General features: G+C 40.2%; 1 protein-coding gene across 4 annotated transcripts in view; it reads right to left on the minus strand.

Moving 5' to 3' along the window:
- The window catches only part of CDC42BPA (CDC42 binding protein kinase alpha), a 323,508-nt gene that overhangs the window by 201,151 nt on the left and 99,531 nt on the right, over positions 1-22,826 (minus strand). For all 4 annotated transcript variants that reach the window (XM_065400287.1, XM_065400286.1, XM_065400285.1 and 1 more), the window contains exons 2-4: positions 22,326-22,417; positions 11,670-11,753; positions 685-780 (exon numbers count right to left, since the gene is read on the minus strand). In XM_065400287.1, coding sequence (XP_065256359.1) covers positions 685-780; positions 11,670-11,753; positions 22,326-22,417 — 272 coding nt within the window. The remainder of the gene's footprint in view (positions 1-684; positions 781-11,669; positions 11,754-22,325; positions 22,418-22,826) is intronic.

Consider the following 22,826-nt stretch of genomic DNA (forward strand, 5'->3'; position numbering starts at 1 on the left):
ATCTGCAATTATAATATTCAGTTCTATGCAAATTGATTTTTTTTTAAAAAAAGTGGCTTTTTTAAGGTATACCGTGGCTTTCTGTACCCTTCTGGGACTTTTGTGGTTAAGCCCCCCAGCCAACAGGAGGAGACGGTTCAGAATTGAAATTATGCCTCTCTACTCGTTGCCAAAGCCCAGTTGAGTGAATTTCAAATCAACAGGACTGTTCCAGTTCCAAAATTGAACAACAATAATCAAGGAGATTAAACAAACTTTATATCTACCTCTAATTTCATAGCAGGAAAAAAATTAACCGCTACTTCATTCTGTCATTCAGACCAGGATTATTGGGACAAAGTAAATGACAAGATTATAGAAAAGGTACAGTAATATAATTGCAAGAGCACTCCCAAAGGATGAATAGTCAGATTACCTGATAACTACTGGTTACAGAAGTCTGCCCAATAATTGCAGACTTGTACAGAGAACAAAGCAAACTAGCATCTTGAGATATTCATGGCCAAATTCACTAAACTCCCTGACTAGTTTCCATACTAATAATGCATTTGACAAGGTTTTGATGCATATGGAGATTCAATTTCAACCATAGGGCTAACTGTTGCACACACACTATATCTGTATCTCAATATCACAGACTAAAAGCCTAAAATCACTTTAATAGATATTTAAAGGAACACTCACTAAATAGTTGTCATCCTGGAAGGCATAGTGCAATGTTGTGATCCACTGGTTATCTCCATTCACTAGTACATCCCTCTCTTCTCGAAAACAGGCTGTCTGAAGGGGAGAAAAGAATATTTTACTTACAATAGATATTAGTATCAAACAATACATGTATGTCATGAAATGGCAATCAAATACATAGGATGACATTACGAGATACATTTATCCCCCTTCAGTAAAAGCCATTTAATCCACACTCCTGACATGTTGAGAACACGGGGCCAGCAGTGTATCGACACTTTACATCTACTTGGAGTACAATTGTACTTCCCAGTTATTGTTCTTGGGATGAAAACAGAAAAAAGAGACTCTTCTGCTCACTGTCTCCAGATCACAGGTCAAAATCTGCTCACAGACCTGTTCACGGGGAAGTCAATGAGATTATAATATGGTATCTGAGGGCAGAACTAACCCTACATGTGCACAATTTCTTCTGTGAGCTATATATGTTTCTATTATAAACACTCATTTTCAGGATTTATAACTTGTCCAAAAAATTACAGCCACACAATTGTACTGCAAGATTGTTTGACTCGGTACAAAACAGTGCTGTCTTATCTACAGCAACAAGACAATGTCAGATTCTCACCCCAACCTATGTATTTTGCTGCATTGAAAAAGATACAGCAAGACTCTTTATTTTAATCAGAGCTGATTCTCTGTGAAACTATTTGCATTATATAATTTATAAGCACAAATACGTTTATATAGGTACACAAACACAATGACCCCTGTAGTAATGCAATTGAAGTCCACAGGAGTAGGATCTGGCTCTACATATTATGGGCTTATTTCACAGCACTGTCACTCCAGGTTTACACTAGTAGTCATATTTTATATGCGCAATATTTTTCTAATGATTATAAATAAAGTAACCTCCAGCTACTTCCATCTTCCCCTCATCTATTAGTCAAGCTAGCCGATTTCTTTTTGGCATCATATCTGAGGGTTTGGCTATGTTAGAATTAAGTTGACGGTGAGACATTCAGGAGGACATGTTAGAGACAGATTGAGATGCAAGATGGGATTGAAAGAAGCAGATTTGCGAGTCATTGGTCTAAAGATGGTAGTTGAAATCATGTCAGCAGATGAGATCACCCAGTGAGAAGGTATAAAGCAAGAAGAGGAGCAAGCCAAAGATGAAGTCCTCTGAGATCCCACACAGGGTAGGAAAGGAGAAGAGGAGAAACCATCAAGAGATGCTCAGGAATTACTGGAGAGGTAGGAGACCCACAGGAGCACAGAGTTGTGAAAGCCAGGGGAGGATAAAATGCTGAGAAGGAGAATAAACAGTGTCAAACATAGGAGACAGATCAAAGTGATTAGAGTCCCTGAGACTTGGAGAGGAAAATGTCAGTAGCAATCTTGGAGAGAGCAGATTTGGTAAACTAGAAAGGAAGGATGCCAAACTGAAGAGGATCCAAGATGGAACTGCAGAACAGGAATTCCAGGCCATGGCTGTAAATGGTCTTCCATGAATTCACAGTGAAAGGCAGAAGAGGCATAGGGTGATAGTTGAAGAGGCAGATGGACATTTTTAGTTTTTGAAGATGCAGAGACCTGGACATTCTTGGATTTTGAGTGAGAGCTGGCTAGAAAAGGATGAAAGAGAGGAGATTAGTGGATAGATGGAGATTTGGACGTAAAGTGTAGAGGAGAAACTCTGCCAAGATATACTGTAAATATTCTGCTACTCCAGATACACATTTAATCAGTTTCTGTCAATTTCATCAGCTTAAACCATATCCTGTGTCTTCATATTTAAGCAATAGCTTAAAGAAAAATCAAACTTTTTCTTCCTTATTATTTTTTCAACTTCATTTCCAAAAACAGCCAAATACCAGAATGAGTATGGTTATTGTTGGCAGTGAACTTTGGAGAGGGACAAACGAAGAATGCAGCTTAATGATTTTTGCGCAGAGCTGAAGCTAAACTTATAAGAGCAACCAAAAAACACCAAATCTTGTTTTGACAAGTAAAATGAGCAAATGTGATACAGAGGTCAGAAAGAAGAAACACTTGCTCACTTTTTACACCTGAATAGTAACACTATGCAAGAGAGAATAGGAATAACTGACACAAGATTCACTAATAAAATACACCGCACAATAAACAAAAGATCTTTATTGGGAGTCAAATGAGAAACAGCATGAGGACAAAAAAAGAATTTGGGGGAAGAGTGGTTGGGGTTTTTTGTTTTGTTTTGTTTAAGTCTTTGCCAGAAATAGAGAACAATGAGAAACTATAAACTCTTTGTTATTCCCACAAACATAATTACAAGTAAACAAACTGCATGTTATTACACAGATGCATGGAGCTAGTTTCTACAGTGAGTCTATCTAATATTTATTGAGCCATCGTATCTGACACAAATTCACAAAAGATCTTGCATTCCTTGAGCACCCAAAACACCCACTCCTCGGCAGAATGTCTGGAGCTGGCAGCAAAAGCTTTTACCACAGTAGATCACATTTGAAATTTTAATAGCCTGGAGGAGAAAGCTGGAGCAGCTCTCTCGCCAGTCTTGGGCTCCTGCTCTTCTCATATGACTCAACCTCTCCCTGGATCCTCAGCCCCACTTCACTGGGCTCCTTCTGGATGAAACTTTTCCAAGTACACAAATCCTGAGGCTTACAATGTGGATTCGTTTTTAGGGAAGATGTGTATCTAAGTCTCTAAGATGGCTTTGACAATCTCACCTACACACATCAAAAGTAAATGTTTAAAACATATATGTATAAAAATAAACATTTATTTTAGATGTATGAAATCTGCTTTAACTTGTAATATCCCTTAGGTGCCCTCTAGTCTGGACAGAGTAAACAATAATACTGGGTGCCTCTCCCCAGCCTGTCTGGCCAAATTTTCTTGTACTTCACTTTTTCCTTGACTTGTCTGGCCTCCACTCTGTGGACAGCTTCTCTTGGACTGCCAGTCCTTCCCTTCCCCACTTCAGACATTGCCAATGCTTTCTGTGGGTCTACTACTGAATTATGTAGGGCCATCAACATATTATTATTATTATAATAATAATAATAATGGGGATCATTATATGGTAAATTATGCAATTGCATAAATAACAGGGCCTTGAGGACGGTTATCTACAGGACGGGTCATGCAGGGCTCCTACTCTCCCAGCTGAGGAGAAGGCCAACAGGACTGAGTGACAGCAAATTAAGACAGATTAATTTTTCCCCTTGAAGGATAAAATGAAGGAGCAGTAAGCAAATTTAGTACTAGTTTTCAGACCCAAGGAAATATGACAAATATGACTAATTGCTTCAGTGTATGTTACCAAACACTTGACAATGTATGTAAAGTGCAAAATTATATTACCTTAATCTTAATCAATAGATCTTTTGCTGATCTATTGATCAGAACTATTTTATGAAGTGTTAGATCTTTAGCACTCAATGCTCTACAACACTTAAACACAAAAAGCTTGTTTTAGTTAAAGTTCTAGAATGAAGTGCAGTATAAATAAGTCACACACGATGGAATTCAACTGCATTTTTTGCATTCCAATTTATTTCCATCTTGGTGTTTATATTCTGATGATCTCCAACGTGCTCAGCCAACTGTTTAATAAGCAAGATTGATGGGAAATCCATTGTGTTTCTAGAGAGCATTTCCAAAGAAAAATTAAGACCAAGTGTTGATTTATATGGCCCCTGCATGTTTTATGAAAATTATATCACATTAAATGAATTAAATGACAGAATCATAGAAATGTAGAACTTGAAGGGATATAGAGAAGTAATCAAGTCCAGTTGCTTGTGCAGTGGCAGGACCATGTAAACCTAGACCAGGGGTCGGCAACCTTCGGCATGTGGCCCATCAGGGTAATCTGCTGGTGGGCCGCAAGACATTTTGTTTATGTTGACCGTCCACAACCACGGCCCCCCGCAGCTCCCAGTGTCCGCGGTTCACTGTTCCCGGTCAATGGGAGCTGCAGGAAGCGGCGGCCAGCACATCCTGCAGCTCCCATTGGCCGGGAACTTGTTTCAACTCTAGAGGTGTTCCCCCGCCTCCCCCAAAGTTAGATGAAATTACAGTATGTTTCATTATTTCAGCATGAAAGCAAGAACATAAGAATGGCCATACTGGATCAGACCAAAGGTCCATCCAGTCCAGTATCCTGTCTACCGACAGTGGCCAATGCCAGGTGCCCCAGAGGGAGTGAACCTAACAGGTAATGATTAAGTGAGTTCTCTCCTGCCATCCATCTCCACCCTCTGACAAACAGAGACTAGGGACACCATTCCTTACCCATCCTGGCTAATAGCCATTAATGGACTTAACCTCCATGAATTTATCTAGTTCTCTTTTAAACCCTGTTATAGTCCTAGTCTTCACAACTTCCTCAGGTAAGGAGTTCCACAGGTTGACTGTGCGCTGTGTGAAGAAGAACTTCCTTTTATTTGTTTTAAACCTGCTGCCAATTAATTTCATTTGGTGGCCCCTAGTTCTTATATTATGGGAACAAGTAAATAACTTTTCTTTATTCACTTTCTCCACACCACTCATGATTTTATATACCTCTATCATGTCCTCCATTAGTTTCCTCTTTTCCAAGCTGAAAAGTCCTAGCCTCTTTAATCTCTCCTCATATGGGACCCGTTCCAAACCCCTAATCATTTTAGTTGCCCTTCTCTGAACCTTTTCTAATGCCAGTATATCTTTTTTGAGATGAGGAGACCACATGTGTACACAGTATTCAAGATGTGGGCGTACCATGGATTTATAGAAGGGTAATAAGATCTTCTCCGTCTTATTCTCTATCCCTTTTTTAATGATTCCTAATATCCTGTTTGCTTTTTTGATTGCCACTGCACACTGCGTGGACGTCTTCAGAGAACTATCCACAATGACTCCAAGATCTTTTTCCTGATTAGTTGTAGCTAAATTAGCCCCCATCATATTGTATGTATAGTTGGGGTTATTTTTCCCGATGTGTATTACTTTACATTTATCCACATTAAATTTCATTTGCCATTTTGTTGCCCAATCACTTAGTTTTGTGAGATCTTTTTGAAGTTCTTCACAGTCTGCTTTGGTCTTAACTATCTTGAGCAGTTTAGTAACATCTGCAAACTTTGCCACCTCAGATAAATCAAAACTAGAAATAAAACGCCATTCTATTTTTAAATGTACCCTCTTAAAGCCCGTTTAAAAATTGTATTTCTTTCCATTAAAATGAGGTTATAAATAGTTTTGAAAAGCTTCTCTATGCAAGGTATTTAAAATACCCTTCCCACGGGTCCCAGTGGGTTTCTTGAAGTCTGCACAGCCAGTCTAAAAAGAACTACAGCTTTATTTTTCCACTGGTTTGGTGACCAGATGACAAAAAGTGGAACCAGAACCTTCTGGAATTAAATTGCATTACACAGTGACCTTCAATGCCCCAGCAAATTGTCATTCTTTTCAATTTTTGCAGTGTGTGCCTGCCCCATTATTATAACAACAACAACAAGATTTAGTAGTCTACACAATATATTGCGCAAATACCACAGTACACGTAAAAGGCGTATACTATAAAAATACAAAACAGAGATGGAGGATAGGGGAAAGGAGCACAACAGAGAAAGAAAGCGATCAAGGGGTAACTACCATGTTTTACTGATTTTTTTCGTTAGATAGACTATCTCCCAAGTACACCACAATCTAGGCACAGTCAGCCAATTGATTTCTTGTATGGATCAGTAAGCCAATATAAGGCATTTGTCAAACTAAGTAACATTACATACAAAAAGTGTTTAAAGTATTTAGGTTGCAAAGGCAAGCATGCAAGTTAGAAAATGATAGATTTAGGATTGCTCTTGTAACGTTTTAAGTGTACAAATTCCCTAAATCAATTGTATTTGTTTCAGTACGGTAAAAATTTAAAAAATAAATAAATCCCATAATAAGGGCTGCATTCAAACAGGAAGAAAGCACCTGAAGGATAATAGGGTTATAAGGAATAGCCAGCATGAGTTTGTCAAGAACAAGTCATGCCAAATCAACCTGATTTCCTTCTTTGACAATGTTACTGGCCTAGTGGATAGGGGAGAAGCAGTAGATGTGATGTATCTTGGTTTTAGTAAAGCTTTTAACACAGTCTCACATGACATTCTCATAAACAAACTAGGGAAATGTGGTCTAAATGAAATTACTATAAGGTGGATTCACAAGCACAACTGGTAGAAATACTGTACTCAAACCCAATAAGATTCACTTTCCTTTTGTTTAAAGAGGAGAGTAGCTCATCCAGATAACCAGGGCATGCAACTTGGTTCCATGGAGTACAGACTGATGTTATATGCAGACAATGTCCTTTTGTATATATCCAAACTAGAAATCACTATTTTAACCCTCCTATCACCAATTCAAAAATTTGGAGCAATAGCTAGTTACAAAATAAATTGGGAAAAATCAAAAATATTGCAAATCTCCCGATTGTCATGTCGTGAGGCTTTTTCTCAATGGAATTTCCATAGGCAACCTGATGTAATTAAGTATGTAAGTATAAAAGTACCGAGAAGCTTTAACTAACTAGTGAAGATTACTTATTTGAAAGAGTACAGGATTTAAAGTTATGATACAAATAAGTGGCATCTTCTCTCCCTGAGCCTATGGGGAAGGTCAATACAGTAAAAATGAATATTTGGTTTAGGCTCCTCTATATTCTAAATGGCCTACCTCTGTCACAGATGTCAAATTGGTTCCAGCATGCTAACACCCTTATACTTACATGGGTGGAAACTGAACAGGTATTAATGCATCCGCCTCCCCTGCAGGTCTGCTGAGTTTTTCTTTTTGTCTGATAGAGAAAAATAGGGTGCCTGCAGCAGTGGCTGCGCAAAGGGTCTGGGCTGTCCTAGCTAAGAGGTACCCATTTAATCCTTGCTGTGCTCCAAAAGCACCTATCTAGGGTAACCCAGACTTGAAAATTGGGAAAAAAACTTGGAGAAACTGGCTGAACAGGGGTATGATATGGATTTCCAACATTCAAGAAACAATATGACCTGCCACCCTTAGTTGAGTGACTGTACTAACAACTAAAACACTTGCCAACTTATCAGTTTGGTCTGGATGCCCTAGGACTGCCACAGGCCCCAGAGTTACTAAGAACCACTGGAATGTTTCATACATTCCCCAGGCCCATGTCCACTATGTATGCTTTATTAATGAAGGGGAACTCCAGCGGTCTGGAGTTCTTTGTGAAAGCGTGGGAAGGGGAATTATCACAGCCCTTAAAAGTACCCCAATGGCAGAGCATATTATAGAATGTTAAAAATGCTTGTGTAGATCTCAGGCTATGCCTGATACAGCAAAAGATTTGATTCAAAATGTATTGGACCCAACAGAGGTTGCACGATCAAGAAGCCTTGTCCTCTGATGTTTGTTGATGCTGTAGTTAAAAAAAAAAAAAAAGGAACCCTTATATATATATGCTATGGACTGTCCAATAGCTAGGCAGCTGTGGAAACAGGTGGACTCAAGAGTGAAATTAGTTGTTGGCTTCTGCAACCAAAACTCAGTTGAAAATTATAGTCCCAGGTTACGTACCTATATGCTGGTTTTATCTCCACCACTAAGGACTTGTCTACATTGGCAATTTACAGCACTGCAACTTACTCGCTCAGGGGTGTGAAAACACCCCCCCCCCCCGAGCGCAGCAAGTTCAGCACTGTAAAGCGCCAGTGTAAACAGTGTCCCAGCGCTGGGAACTATGCCCCTCGTTGAGGTGGTTTTTTTAGAGCACTGGGAGAGCGACCACACAAGGCACGTTAAAGCGCTGCCACGGCAGCTCTTTAGCATTGCCAGTGTAGACTAGCCCTAAGATTTTGGTTCAGAAATTTAACAAAAGTGGAGGAGTAGGCTTATGACTAGAATAGAGCAGTGATATTCCGACCTTCTGCGTTAGCATCAAAAGAAAGAATAGCTCATTGAGACTGAGAGTAATTACACTAGTCTACAATTTTTGAGAAGTCGTCTGCTTCAGAGATAAAATGTGCTATTTATTATGTATTTTGATGTGCTGAATTCAAATATGACAATTAAAACAACTGATTGGCTACTGTTTCTAAGATATTTAAGTTTTTACATTTTATGTCTATGTATATTGTGTAGATAGTAGAGTTTTAATCATCAATTGTAAACCTAGGTCTTTTCATGTGTTTATGGTTGCTTTACATGATAATATTTCACCTGTCCTGTTTATGTAACACTTTAAAAATCAGCAAAAGGGTTATATAAATAAAATTTATTATGAAACAAAAGGCAAAAAACTATTATGTACATAGTTTAGTCCTATTCAGTGTCTACTTGGCGCTTCTTGGCTTGTCTCTTGTATTCATTAAATGGAGCATCTCTTGTCACTGTCCAGCAATAGTCTGCAAGCATTGATGGGCTCCATTTGCCCTGATAGCATTTCTCCATTGTTGCAATGTCCTGGTGAAATCACTCGCCGTGCTCATCGCTCACTGCTCCGCAGTTCGGTGGGAAAAAAATCTAGATGAGAGTGCAAAAAATGTATCTTTAGTGACATGTTGCAACCAAGGCTTTTGTATGCCTTGAGGAGGTTTTCCACCAACAACCTGTAGTTGTCTGCCTTGTTGTTTCCGAGAAAATTGATTGCCACTAACTGGAAGGCTTTCCATGCCGTCTTTTCCTTGCCACGCAGTGCATGGTCAAATGCATCATCTCGAAGAAGTTCACGAATCTGAGGACCAACAAAGACACCTTCCTTTATCTTAGCTTCACTTAACCTTGGAAATTTTCCACGGAGGTACTTGAAAGCTGCTTGTGTTTTGTCAATGGCCTTGACAAAGTTCTTCATCAGACCCAGCTTGATGTGTAAGGGTGGTAACAAAATCTTCCTTGATTCAACAAGTGGTGGATGCTGAACACTTTTCCTCCCAGGCTCCAATGACTGTCGGAGTGGCCAATCTTTCTTGATGTAGTGGGAATCTCTTGCATGACTATCCCATTCGCAGAGAAAACAGCAGTACTTTGTGTATCCAGTCTGCAGACCAAGCAAGAGAGCAACAACCTTCAAATCGCCACAAAGCTGCCACTGATGTTAGTCATAGTTTATGCACCTCAAAAGTTGTTTCATGTTGTCATAGGTTTCCTTCATATGGACTGCATGACCAACTGGAATTGATGGCAAAACATTGCCATAATGCAGTAAAACAGCTTTAAGACTCGTCTTCGATGAATCAATGAACAGTCTCCACTCATCTGGATCGTGAACGATGTTGAGGGCTGCCATCACACCATCGATGTTGTTGCAGGCTACAAGATCACCTTCCATGAAGAAGAATGGGACAAGATCCTTTTGACGGTCACGGAACATGGAAACCCTAACATCACCTGCCAGGAGATTCCACTGCTGTAGTCTGGAGCCCAACAACTCTGCCTTACTCTTGGGTAGTTCCAAATCCCTGACAAGGTCATTCAGTTCACCTTGTGTTATGAGGTGTGGTTCAGAGGAGGAGGATGGGAGAAAATATGGGTCCTGTGACATTGATGGTTCAGGACCAGAAGTTTCATCCTCTTCCTCGTCTGACTCAAGTGAGAATGATTCTGGTGCATCAGGAACCGGCAGTCCTTCTCCGTGGGGTACTGGGCGTATAGCTGATGGAATGTTTGGATAATGCACAGTCCACTTTTTCTTCTTTGACACACCTTTCCCAACTGGAGGCACCATGCAGAAGTAACAATTGCTGGTATGATCTGTTGGCTCTCTCCAAATCATTGGCACTGCAAAAGGCATAGATTTCCTTTTCCTGTTCAACCACTGGCGAAGGTTTGTTGCACAAGTGTTGTAGCATATGTGTGGGGCCCACCTCTTGTCCTGATCTCCAATTTTGCAGCCAAAATAAAGGTGATAGGCTTTCTTAACCATAGTGGTTATACTGTGCTTTTGTGATGCAAAAGTCACTTCACCACAAACATAGCAGAAGTTATCTGCACTGTTCACACAAGTACGAGGCATCTCTGCTCACTTTGGCTAAACAGAAATGTGTCCCTTTGCAAAATCAAACACTGACAAATAAGAGAGCACGACACTGTATGATTTCTAGAGCTGATATAGGGCAATTTGTTCAGCAGAGTGATGTAAGCTTCGTTATGATTGCATCATCCATGACTTCTAGGAATAACATGATGCAATTCATATCATGTATGACGCAATACCAGCTTCAGATTGCATCATTCATTGTTTTGCCTAAAAAGCAAGTACTGTCCAAACCCAGTCATAGATTTATTCATAGATCCAGTCAAAGATGTATTTTAGTCATTTCTGGTTTAAATTGAGATCCCTTCCCTTTATAACTCACTTATCCTCCGCCATTCCCAAGTCAAGGGTCGTATATACTGACCCAGTAGCATATCTTGAAAACTAGAGTCAATCAACAATTTTAAGCATCATTTTCGTTCTCAGTGACCCAGAATTAGTAAAGTTTGACTACATTTATTTCAGAAGCATTTTGGCTGTAGAGCAGTGTTATAGGATTTAGAAGAAATTTTGAACCTGATTCTTTATACATTTGGATAAAGAATGCTGAGATAGCTCAAATAATGCCAGGGTTCCATTGCACCTACCCTTTCTGCTTTTTCCCTCCTGTATTTTCCCCCTTTTATTTATTTATTTATATCTTTTTTTTGATTACCCCCAACCCTAACATGTTATGCCTGTGTAATACTGTCTGATTTTGTGTTGTATGGTCTTTCAGCTTAGACCAGTTGCGAAACTGTGTAATTGCGTACCTTTATTGGATATCCTTGGAAAATGCGGGTTTGAGTAACATATACAAGCTGTAAATCAACTACCTTTTTGTATTTTTGTTTGTTTCTTTATGAAAATTCATCAAAAATTTTATAAAAAGAAGAGTAACTGAGTAAAGTCCTCACAAGCAAGTATATGAACACTAAAAACATTTCTGTAGTCTTACCTCAGCTCTCTTCAGCATCTCCCATTTATTCAGTATTTTCATGGCAAATACCTTATCTGCATTTTTCAGTTTTACTACTGCAACCTGGAAAACATAAATTGCAGATGAATAACCTAAAATAGGAAAATAAGTGGTTGCCAGAATAATCCTTTTTTGGACATATGTAGACGGCTGAGTTGCTTTAATTTATTTTTGTTGTGATAGGATTTTGGACTCTTTGATTTATAACTTCACTCTGCGTACATGATGCCGTACCAAGCATTCATCATCACAAACCATGAAGAGTAATTTCACAGCTGTCCAGGGTATTTGTTCTGTAAAAGTTCTTAAGTTCCCCTTAAGCCTCCATTACATAAAAGTATATCCTTCTACATTACAATAGCTGAACATAGCTGAAAGATGGCACTTCTATCATACCATACTTCCTTTCCCTCTATCCTATTACTGCCATATCATCACTGGATATGTTCCCAAAACTTGAAATAGTTATTGAACCCACTCTCTTCTATCACTGAACTAAATGGCTGCAGCAGCAAACAAGAAAGAGCTCCTGGTAACGTAGTAGTCAGGTCCCAAAACCAAGGAACATTAGAATATCAGCGGGTACAACAAATTATTTACTGGAGATTTGCTATAGGATAAATCTTCTAGACCTATTTCAAAGAACAGGGGAAGCTATAATAAATAAAAATAATTAAGCATAATACTCTGCACTCCTATACCATTTTCCATATGAAGCTCTCACTGAGGTCTCTTTACACCCCCATGACCTAAGGGAGTATTATCATCCCCATTTTATGGATGGGAAAACTTAAAAACAGAGACGTTATGATTCTTACTTAACATTTACATTAGACATCATAGGTAAATTTGGCAATTTACCAAGAGAATAAACCCAAACTCCTTGTCTTGAGGATTTTACAATCTAGATTAGATACAATATGACAAAAGCCAGGATGGGATCATATCAAGAAAGAGGCAGGGCAAGTGGGAGGTGGGGAAGTTTATACAAAACAAATTTATTATTCTTCTTGTTTTCACAATGTAGACATCATAGGTACAGTCCTGAGTTCCCTAGTTCAGATAAGACACAAAAACAAAGGAAGTCTGAAGCAAAGCTAACAACAGAGCCCAGGACTCCTAACCTCCTGAGCCACAAAATTAACCTTCAAATATGAAAAGCTCAGTGCTTCATAAATTTTAAAATCCATACATCAATCTACCCCAATTCCCATTCCCTTGCAAAGAACGGCATACTCCCAGGGCCTAAGGAGAGAAAAGATTGTTTTTGTTTGTCACACAGATTAGCATCATCTTTACCCTGCAGGCTAGTGACAACACACACACACACACACACAAACAAACTATATTATACATGGTTGAACACTACACTTTCTCCATCTCTTTCATATTCAGCAACCTGGCTACATGCCAGAGAAGTAATAACAGGAAAGAAAATGCAACAGATGCTGACAGCTTGATGAAGGAAATGTCACGCAAGGCTCTTTTCAACCCTTCTTCAAAGGTGGCACCAGCTGAAATAGCTTCATCAGGCTAGTATAGGTGCATGTTGAACTCCATTTACAGTTCTTATTGATATCTAAAGCAGAAACACACTCTCTCTCTAGCTAAACTATAAATTGGGTGGAACAGCTATTAATTCCCAGACGTGCTGTGGTACATTAATCAGTCCTGCCCTCCATCACATCCCACCCCCTTGTGAAAATAAAATGCAATTCAAGAAGAAATGAAAAGAGGAGAAAATACAAGGATATCAGACCTCGCTATTAAAACTAGTTTCCACACTAAATTTTTTAAAGGCTACCCCCAATAAAGATCAGGCATATGAACCTAGGTTCCCATAACAAAGATTCATTCAAAAAATATTGATTCTAAGGCCAGAAAGGACCACTGTGAACACCTACTCTGACACACTGCAAAACCAGGCATAGAACTTCCCCAAAATAATTCCTGTTTGAACCACAGCAGTTCTTTTTAGAAAAACTTCCAGTCTTGAGTTAAAAATTGCCAATGATTAAAAATCCACCACAGCCTTCAGTTTAGATTCATATTCATAAAAGACTTTCAGGGTCCAGACTTGGGATTTCTCAAGACTTGCTCAAATTTGGTACTGAAAATTTTTTAGATTCCTTGTCAGTTTCATAGCTGTCCCAGGGTTCTAAATAGCAGTGTTGAAACTTACTAGTTTCAGTTTCACTCTTTGCTTCTTGAGAAATCAATGAGCAGTACCAAAGGCAGTGGAGCTGGATATCTCACTCAAGAAGACAACACTGCATCAGTTTATATTTTTTTCATATTTGGAAGGTAACCTTTACAACCATAATGGCTAGAAAGTTTCTCTTTTGTTTTAAGAAGAGGTTAAATTCTGCAGAAATTAACGAGTTAAACCCCTTCATTTACCAGGGAACCCTTCTGCTTGGCACTAGTAAAAAAGTAAGTGGACTTTTAAAACTCTGTCAAGGAGTTAGGTGCTTCCAAATTGGCCCATAGTGGTGGCTGTAATGATCCAGGGCCTAAGCAGGTCTGCTACGATTTTCAAGGCAGGCTAAAGGAGTTAGATCTCCAACTCCCATTGACTTTCAATGGAACTTAGGCACCTAACTCCCTTTGATCCCTTTGAAAATCCCAACCATTGCATGTAGAGTGATCCCTACCCCCAGCTAACCTGGGAAACAAGAGGGCATTTATTGTCAGTTTGGGTTTTTTGGTAGCTTCTGTTAGAAAAATACTTGAAGAAGCAAAGAGAAACATGCCTACATACAGTGTAGAGATGAGAAGCCTAGCTAATGAGGGGCAGAAGCAGTTTGACAGCATGCCAGGGAGCATTGCTGTTTGTGGGAAATATGTAAAACTGTTGGAAGAATGAAAGAGAAAATAAAATCCAACTAAAACCAAAATGTTTACATCAGCACATACCAAACATTTTTCAGTGGCCTGCTCACAGAAAAAAAATACATTTAAAAAAAGTTTAAATGTCCAGTTTTAATAAGTTCCAGGAACCAGACATTTTATGATGAATAGAGGGGAGTGATTATCAGTTCTCTCTTTCTTTGACAGTTAAAAACATTTTTTGAGGATAGCAGAACATCAAAAAGGCCCTTTGTGTATGTGTTTGTGTGTATATATGTATTACATATGCTATCTATACACATACACACACCCTAGTGTCTATATAATGTTTCAGAATTTTATTTTAATTTTGATTAGAAACAATAGCAGCCTTGTTGATTACTATTTAAGTGGCACCACTGTGTTTCATGTTGCACAATGCACAGTAAAAGCAAACTCTTTAGATCAAGGAGCTTACCATGTAACTAGATAGACAACACAAAATACAGTACACCCAAAAGAAGTTACTCTCCATAGCCAACACAGTTTTAAACATGACTTTGTACATGATGTAGACAGAATAAGTTTTATCTAGAGACCTAGTAGAAGATTTACATAAAATAAATGTTATAAGGTTGCTTGGTACAGATTGACCATGTCTAGTAGAAAAATACGTTGTGTTTTTTAAAACATGTTAGCTAACCATGTTTTAACTAACATAATTTTAGACAGGGCAAATTATGTTTAAAAACATGTTAACTGGTTGTGACCAACCCTAGGAGTTGATCACAACCTGCTAACACATTTTTAAAGATAACTTCATAGCTTTTAAAGCCAGAAGGGACCATTATGGTCATCTAGACTTACCTGCTTCATAACACAGGCCTGACACACTCTATACCCCAAAAAGACACACTGCATCCCATATTCACCATTGGTGATATAATTATATGTTTTGTACAAAGTATGTCTTGTGAGGTATCATTTTAAAAGTCTTAATCTGTTGAACATTAATATCCTGTTAAGTGGTATGTGCTACTATTGTATATGAAGTTACGAAGTTTTGCTATGTATGTGCCACTGAAACATGTTCTGAGGTTGGGAACACCCAACAATCAGCCTTTCAGGTACAATAACTCCTCACTTAACATCATCCCGGTTAACGTTGTTATGTCGCTGATCTATTAGAGAACATACACATTTAAAGTTGCGCAATGTTTGCTTATAATGTTGTTTGGCCGCTGACTGCTAGCAGGTGAGGGCTTGGAACCAGAGTGGGCCGGCAGCCCCATCAGCTCCCCCCACCCGACAATGAGCCCTGTGGATCAGCAACTCCCCACTCTCTCCCCGCAGCAATCAGTTGTTTCGCAGCGTTCAGGAGACTCAGGGGGGAAGAACGAGGACGTGGTGCACAGGCTCCCCCTCCCTCCCCGCACCTCCCACCCGCAGCAATCAGCTGTTTTGCAGCATTCAGGAGGCTTGGGGGGAGGGGAGGAGCAAGGGACGTGGCACACTTGAGGGGAGGGAGTGGAGTCGGGGCGGGCCTGGGGCAGAGCTGGGGGTTGAGCACCGCCCGGCATTTTGGAAAGTTGGCGCCTGTGCAGCTGTGCATGCGACGTATGGAGGAGGAAGTGGTGCACTCCAGCGGGATAGCATGGGTTCATCATCACATTCAGTTTCTGAAGGGAAGTGTTTGCAGCTGCTGCCATACATCTATTGACTCCTCTCCCTCCTGCCTCCCTCGGTGCTGCCTTGTAGAGTGTGAGGCTACATTAACAACAACGTGTTAATCCTTGAGGGCTCAGCCGTGTGCTAGTTCACCATTTAGCAGCAAGGCATTCCCTTGGAAATATCTCACCTGATATCAACGTGGTTGCTTTAGGAGAAACTCAGGGAGCGCATGAGCAGGTTCTCAGACAATCCTCTGATTAGAACTTGTTTAAAACTTATACTGTATATAATGTCTTTTGTCTGGCGAAAAAGTTTTCCCTGGAACTTAACCCCCCACCCCATTTACATTAATTCTTATGGGGAAATTGAATCTGCTTAACATCGTTTTGCTTAAAGTCACATTTTTCAAGAACATGAGGGACAAAAACTGAACTGGGGGACGTGTTGGTCCCAGATGGGAAGGACGGAAGCCTGCCTGTGTATGGAAGTTTGGTGGACTGTTTGTACTATTTAACAGAGTGAAACACTACTTGAGTCAAATCCAATCCAGTTTAGAGAACTTAGATTGCAGTCTTGTTTTATTTCTTATCGTAATCTATTTTGACCTGTTTGCTATTACTTATAATCTCTTAAAATCTATCTTTTTGTAGTTAATAAATCTATCTTATATTTTACCTAGAAACAATGTGGTTTGAGTGAAGTGCTTGGGGAAAAATCTCAGCTCAGTTAACAAAAGCTTGTGTATTGTCCTCTCCACTTTAAGGGAGGGTCGGACTGGGTAATAACTCATATACTGGTCAGGCTTTTGACCAGGGCAAGACGCTATAGCTCTGGGGTCCTAGGCTGTGGAGCTGGAGGGTGAGATGGCTGGAATCGCTCTATTGTTAGCTCATGAGTGGTGGAGGAGAAGCTGTCATGTAACTGCAACTGGGTGTGTCCCTGCCTATGTAAAGGTTTGTGCGAATGCAGGACCAAGAGCGGTCTGCAGCTTGTCACACCAGCACAGTGTGAGAAGGAGCCCAGGCTGGTGAGACAGAGGATTCAGCAATACCCCAGTTCCAGGTTGCACCCCTGGAGGGGGGAGGGGGAGAACCCATCATAAGGCCATAGAAAGTTACCCTGTGTTTTCTGCATCAAACCCATCACCTCTTTTCGCGCTATAGCACAGAGGTTCTCAACCTTGTTCTTTCTGAGGCCCCTCCAACATGCTATAAAAACTCCATGGCCCACCTGTGCCACAATAACTCGTTTTCTGCATACAAAAGCCAAGGTTGGCGTTAGTGGGTAGCAAGCAAGGCAATTGCCTGGGGCTCCATGCCACAGGAACTCCACAAAGCTACATTGCTCAGACTTCAGCTTCAGCCCCGGGTGGCAGGGCTCTGGAACCTGAGCTCCAGCCATATGCAATGGGGATTCGGCTTTCTGCCCTGGGCCTAGGGCAGCGAGTCTAATGCAGGCCCTGCTTGGAGGCCCCCCTGAAACCTGCTCTAGGGGGCCCCGGACTCGTGGTTGAGAACCACTGCTATAGCATCTCTTTTAGAAAGACACCCAATCTTGACTTAAACTGCAAGTGATGGAGAATTCCTCTTGTCTGATGCCCTATTCCTCTTCTTCAAGTCATGTCAATAACCTAGATTATAAATTCCTCAGTGCAAGGATTGTGTCTTTACAGAGAAAATAATGTGGTATTTATGCCTAAAGTGCTATGTAAAAGTGTTAAATAATAATAGTTAATAGGCAGTTGTGGCACCACCAATAGAAGTGTGCAAGGAAAGCTTAGATTTTTTTTTTTTTTTTTTTAAGTCTAGCATAAATTTCTTCCTGCTTCATGCAAATGACAGGCAAATGAGTGCCTGTCATTTATGATAAGATTCAATTGGAATGCTGAAGGTTGGTTGCAGTATTAGGGCCCTGTTCTGCTGCCATTCCACAACTAGAATTGCTACAGAGATGGCTCATCACAGAGTTTCTAGAAAATAACAGGAGTACTTGTGGCACCTTAGAGACTAACTTAGAGTTTCTAGGTTTATCATTCCAGTCTGCAATGCAGAAGGAGGCCCACATTTCAAATTTACACTGTGGGTTTTATATGGGGACTGAGCCCTTCCATTCCATTAATATTACTGGGAGTTGTGTCTGAATTTTAGTGCTAAAAATGTACCCTACGGTGTAGAAATATATTTTTTTTTTTTATAGACTAAGAGCGGATTATAGTCGGATGTAAAACATGTCAGTTACACTCTCAAACTGCCTGGGAGAGTCAGAAGAAAGGTCCTAACAACAAAGCTGTTGCCCAGTTTCAGCATAGCTTGTTAACATTTCTTTTTACTGAAGACCAAAACATTAAAAAAAAAAAAAAAAAAAAAGACAAATTCCAAAGTCTTTTAAAAAGACACTTTTATGCATTGCTCTCCAGGAACATTACATGGAGTTACCGGATTACTGTCCTTTATGGAAGACAGGTGTCAGGAACTAAATAGGTTGATGGTATCCCTTTAAGGCAAGATGATTTTTTTTTAAATACTAAAGAAAGTCTAGAGCAGGTGTCTGCAACCTTCGGCACGCGGCCCATCAGGGTAATCCGTTGGTGGGCCGCGAGACATTTTGTTTATGTTGATCGTCCGCAGGCACGGCCCCCCCGCAGCTCTCAGTGGCCGTGGTTCGCCATGCTGGCCGCTGCTTCCTGCAGCTCCCATTGGCTAGGAATGGCAAACCGCAGCCACTGAGAGCTGCGGGGGGCTGTGCCTGCAGACCATCAATGTAAACAAAATGTCTCGCGGCCCACCAGCGGATTACCCTGATGGGCCGCGTGCCAAAGGTTGCCAACCCCTGGTCTAGAGCCACCCTATGTGCAGAATCTCCGTATTAGTGCCTAAAGCTGACAGTAGATGACGGTGGGGAAAATTATGCTTTAGTTATGAGCTAGAGAGAGTAGTCAACTGAAGCAGGAGCAAAAGGGAGTAGAGGTGGGCATCTGCAAAGATGGGCTCCCCTTGATAATATCTTACAGAAGAAAAATTACTTTCTGTGCATCAAGCTGAAAGGTGTCTGCAAAGAGAAATTGAATACAGTTCCCTAGATCTCCTTGGATGCAAGTGCTTATAGGGCTGAAACACCTTCCAGTTCTCAGAGGTAGAGAGGAATACACCACCCACTCGGAGAGGGAACTCTGACTCCAAATGCAAAATTTCCTGATCTCCACAAAGATAGCCGGTGTAGGAGATGATTTAGGATTCAATACATATGGTCCTGAGAATAGATTGCAGAGACTAAAAATCCCAGTTCCTTTAACATATCCCAGTGGAACAACAGATTTAATAAATGTAATGTACTTGCTCCTGGTAGCATTGCAATGTGTATCTGCTGTGTGTTGGTTCTCAGATTTTAAAGATGTATATGGTGGTGGTGGTAGCAGTAGCAGGGACCTACATTAAAGTAAAAATTACAGTTCCTTTAGTAGACTCATAGACTTTAAGGTCAGAAGGGACCAATATGGTCATCTAGTCTGACCTCTCTTTTTTTTTTTTTTTTGGCCATTCACCTCAAGGTCCTTAACTACTTTCTCCTTCAAAATTTTTTCCAAGACCTTGCATACTACAGAAGTTAAACTAACAGGCCTGTAGTTACCCGGGTCACTTTTTTCCCCCTTCTTGAAAATAGGAACCACATTAGCTATTTTCCAGTCCAACGGTACCACCTCCGAGTTTACAGATTCATTAAAAATTATCGCTAAGGGACTTGCAATTTCTCGCGCCAGTTCCTTCAATATTCTCGGATGAAGATCATCCGGTCCGCCCGATTTAGTCCCATTTAGCTGGTCAAGTTTGGCTTCCACCTCTGATACTGTAATGTCAATCGCCCCTCCTTTATTCCCCTCTAGCTTTTTTGCCGCCCCAAGCACAGCAGGCAGGCAGCTTTCGGTGGCATGCCTGCGGGAGGTCCGCCGGTCCTGCGGCTTCGGCGTACCCGCCGCCGAATTGCCGCCAAATCCAGGGGACCGGCGGACCTCCCACAGGCATGCCGCCAAAGGCTGCCTGACTACCGCCCTCGCAGGGACCGGCAGGGCGCCCCCCGCGGCTTGCCGCCCCAGGCACGCGCTTGGAGCGCTGGTGCCTGGAGCCGCCGCTGGTAGCAGCTACAGAAACTAAGACGTCCATGAGTCTAGGCAAGCGTAGCCTAATTCTTACTCATGAAAAAAAATAAATGTCCTCATAGCCCCCTCTTCCCTGCCACCCAAATAAGGTATATGCCCTCCAGAGGAGCCATCATACAGACCCCAAATCACATAATATTCTGAAAGTCCTTAAATTCCATTGGCAACAGAAATATTCCTCGGACCCTGCCTCAAAAAAAACATTGGCTTTCTGTTGCCTAAGATTTTTTTTCAAGGCAATAAGGAATGTTTTCTGCTGAGGATTTACCTTGAGGTCCTATCCCTAGCACATTTGGCTGTCAAAAAATTCAAGGCCCTGTTTGCTCACAAAACTACCCATTCTGCATGTGCACTGCTTGTTGGTATGTGGAAATCATGTGACATGTTCACTTAGTGGATCTTAAGAAATAAGAGGCTGAAATAAGGGGCTGAAAGCTAAGGTTTCTTCAACCTGCAAACTTCAGTCTCTGCTATATCTGCAGGCTGTTCAGTTCCTTGGAAGCCAGTGACTGGTCACCGTGTCTGGCAAGTTCAAACTGAAGAGGGAAACTCTTTGATCTAGGCTGTTAAATGAGCAGGAGCAGAAAATTAAAGCTTTACAACTCCACTGTACGTGCTACCAAATGAGGCATGACAAAAGTCTGGTATAGTTTTAGAACAACAATAATGCAAATATAATCAAATAACCATTCAAAACTGGACGCAAATTGGGAGGAATAGAAAGGGAATAGTTCATGTTTCTAAAATGCTTGGATTAAAACATATACTGTAACAATTAAAAGTCACAGATTAAATCTATTCTGAAAAAGAGATAACGTGAGCCACAAATATTTCCATCTTTCACAATACACTTCCAAGACCATCCTGAAGGGCAACATGATTGACCTTATCTACCGTTAAAATACTAAAAATTGCGAGGGGGGAAACCCCTTCTAAACAAAACATCATTAAGTGTTTAGTAAAGTATTCATTTGACAGTCCCAGTTCAACAGTACAGCTTCAGACCAAAGGACCCTCAGGCTGGGTGGAAACATCTATAACAATTTCAGTAGAATCCATCCATCATCGTCAATGTTTTCTACGCACAAAAGAAAATTGGGAAAACCCTTTTTCCTGACAAAACTATGATTAAAAAAAAAAAACCTATGCAGGTCAATGAGAAACTGAATATCATCTGTCTCCTAAACAAGGACTGAGCTCTGCAGGCACAAAGACCGTGGTGCTTCCACAGCTATCCACCATGGAAAGCCTATTTGAGTGTGGGCAGAGATCTTTTTGGTGAAAAAAAAGTAATGGTGAAATTATGATTTATCCACATCTATCCCCATTTGCTCATCAAAATAAGAAATGTAAATTAAAAACAGACAGAAGACCAATGACTTACTGTGTAACTTTTTCAAATCACTTAACCATTCTGTGCTTAGTTTTCCCATATGCAGAATGGAAGCAACACTTACTCAACTTTGTAAATCACTTTCAAATCTTCAGATAAAAAGTACAAAAAGACAAATATTCCCTACCCTGTAAATTTTCTGTTTTTGAAATCGTCTGTACCAGACCAAATGCATGGATTAGTGGCTTTAATACAGATTTTTAAGGTGATCTTCTGGGCATCAGCCTGCATCTTTGCCAACCATTCTGAAATAGATGTGCATGCTTTCACAGATATGGACTTTGGCAAACAGTTGCTGCAGGCAGGCACGAATACCTCCTGTACCCAAATATATAAACTGCCTTGGGAGGTCACAAGTGGAGGTGATCACAATTTTTTTTGACAAATGCAGATTTGTGGAACTTGAAATGTTTTGTGAAAATACTTCAAGTTCAATGAATTTTTGTCCCTGCCTGCATCCCTACCAACTCACTTAGTAGTATTTCTGTGTATTTCTAGATTACCTATATTTCAATATCTTGGTACCAATAAACTTTCTGACTGCAAAAGATTTTCTGTAGTACATGCAACGTTCCAAAAAAAACCTTACCTCCCCAAAGGCTCCTCGACCAATCACCTTCAAGATTTCAAAATCTTCTTTATGTAGTCGCATCTGTTTCACCTTAGAGGTAAAAGGTTTGGCTGAAACAAAGGAAAATATCAATCATTAAAAAACAGGTAACATTAATAATATAAAATATTAAGTTACAAGAGCCCTGAAAATAACAGAACATTTTGCTTATATACATCTATTCCCTAAAGTAATATTACAAAATATAAAGCTGAAACTAATGACCAATAAGAGCTAAGCCAAACTTTCTGTCTGCTTTGAAAGGAAATTTATGGAGTACATATTTTTTACAAATAGAATCAAGCTGCCTATATCCTTCTATATTTCTTATAAATCCACACAGTGATTTTCAATATAGTAGGTTTCCAAGTGTTATAGACTGGTATGTCTGGTTGTGAAAATATAGTATAGTAAAATTATTACATCACTCTGGACAGAAATATGCTAACTTCTACACTAGCTCAATATTAATGATCAATA

Source organism: Emys orbicularis, chromosome 3 (genome assembly GCF_028017835.1).
Source record: "Emys orbicularis isolate rEmyOrb1 chromosome 3, rEmyOrb1.hap1, whole genome shotgun sequence".
Classification (NCBI taxonomy): Eukaryota; Metazoa; Chordata; order Testudines; family Emydidae; genus Emys; species Emys orbicularis.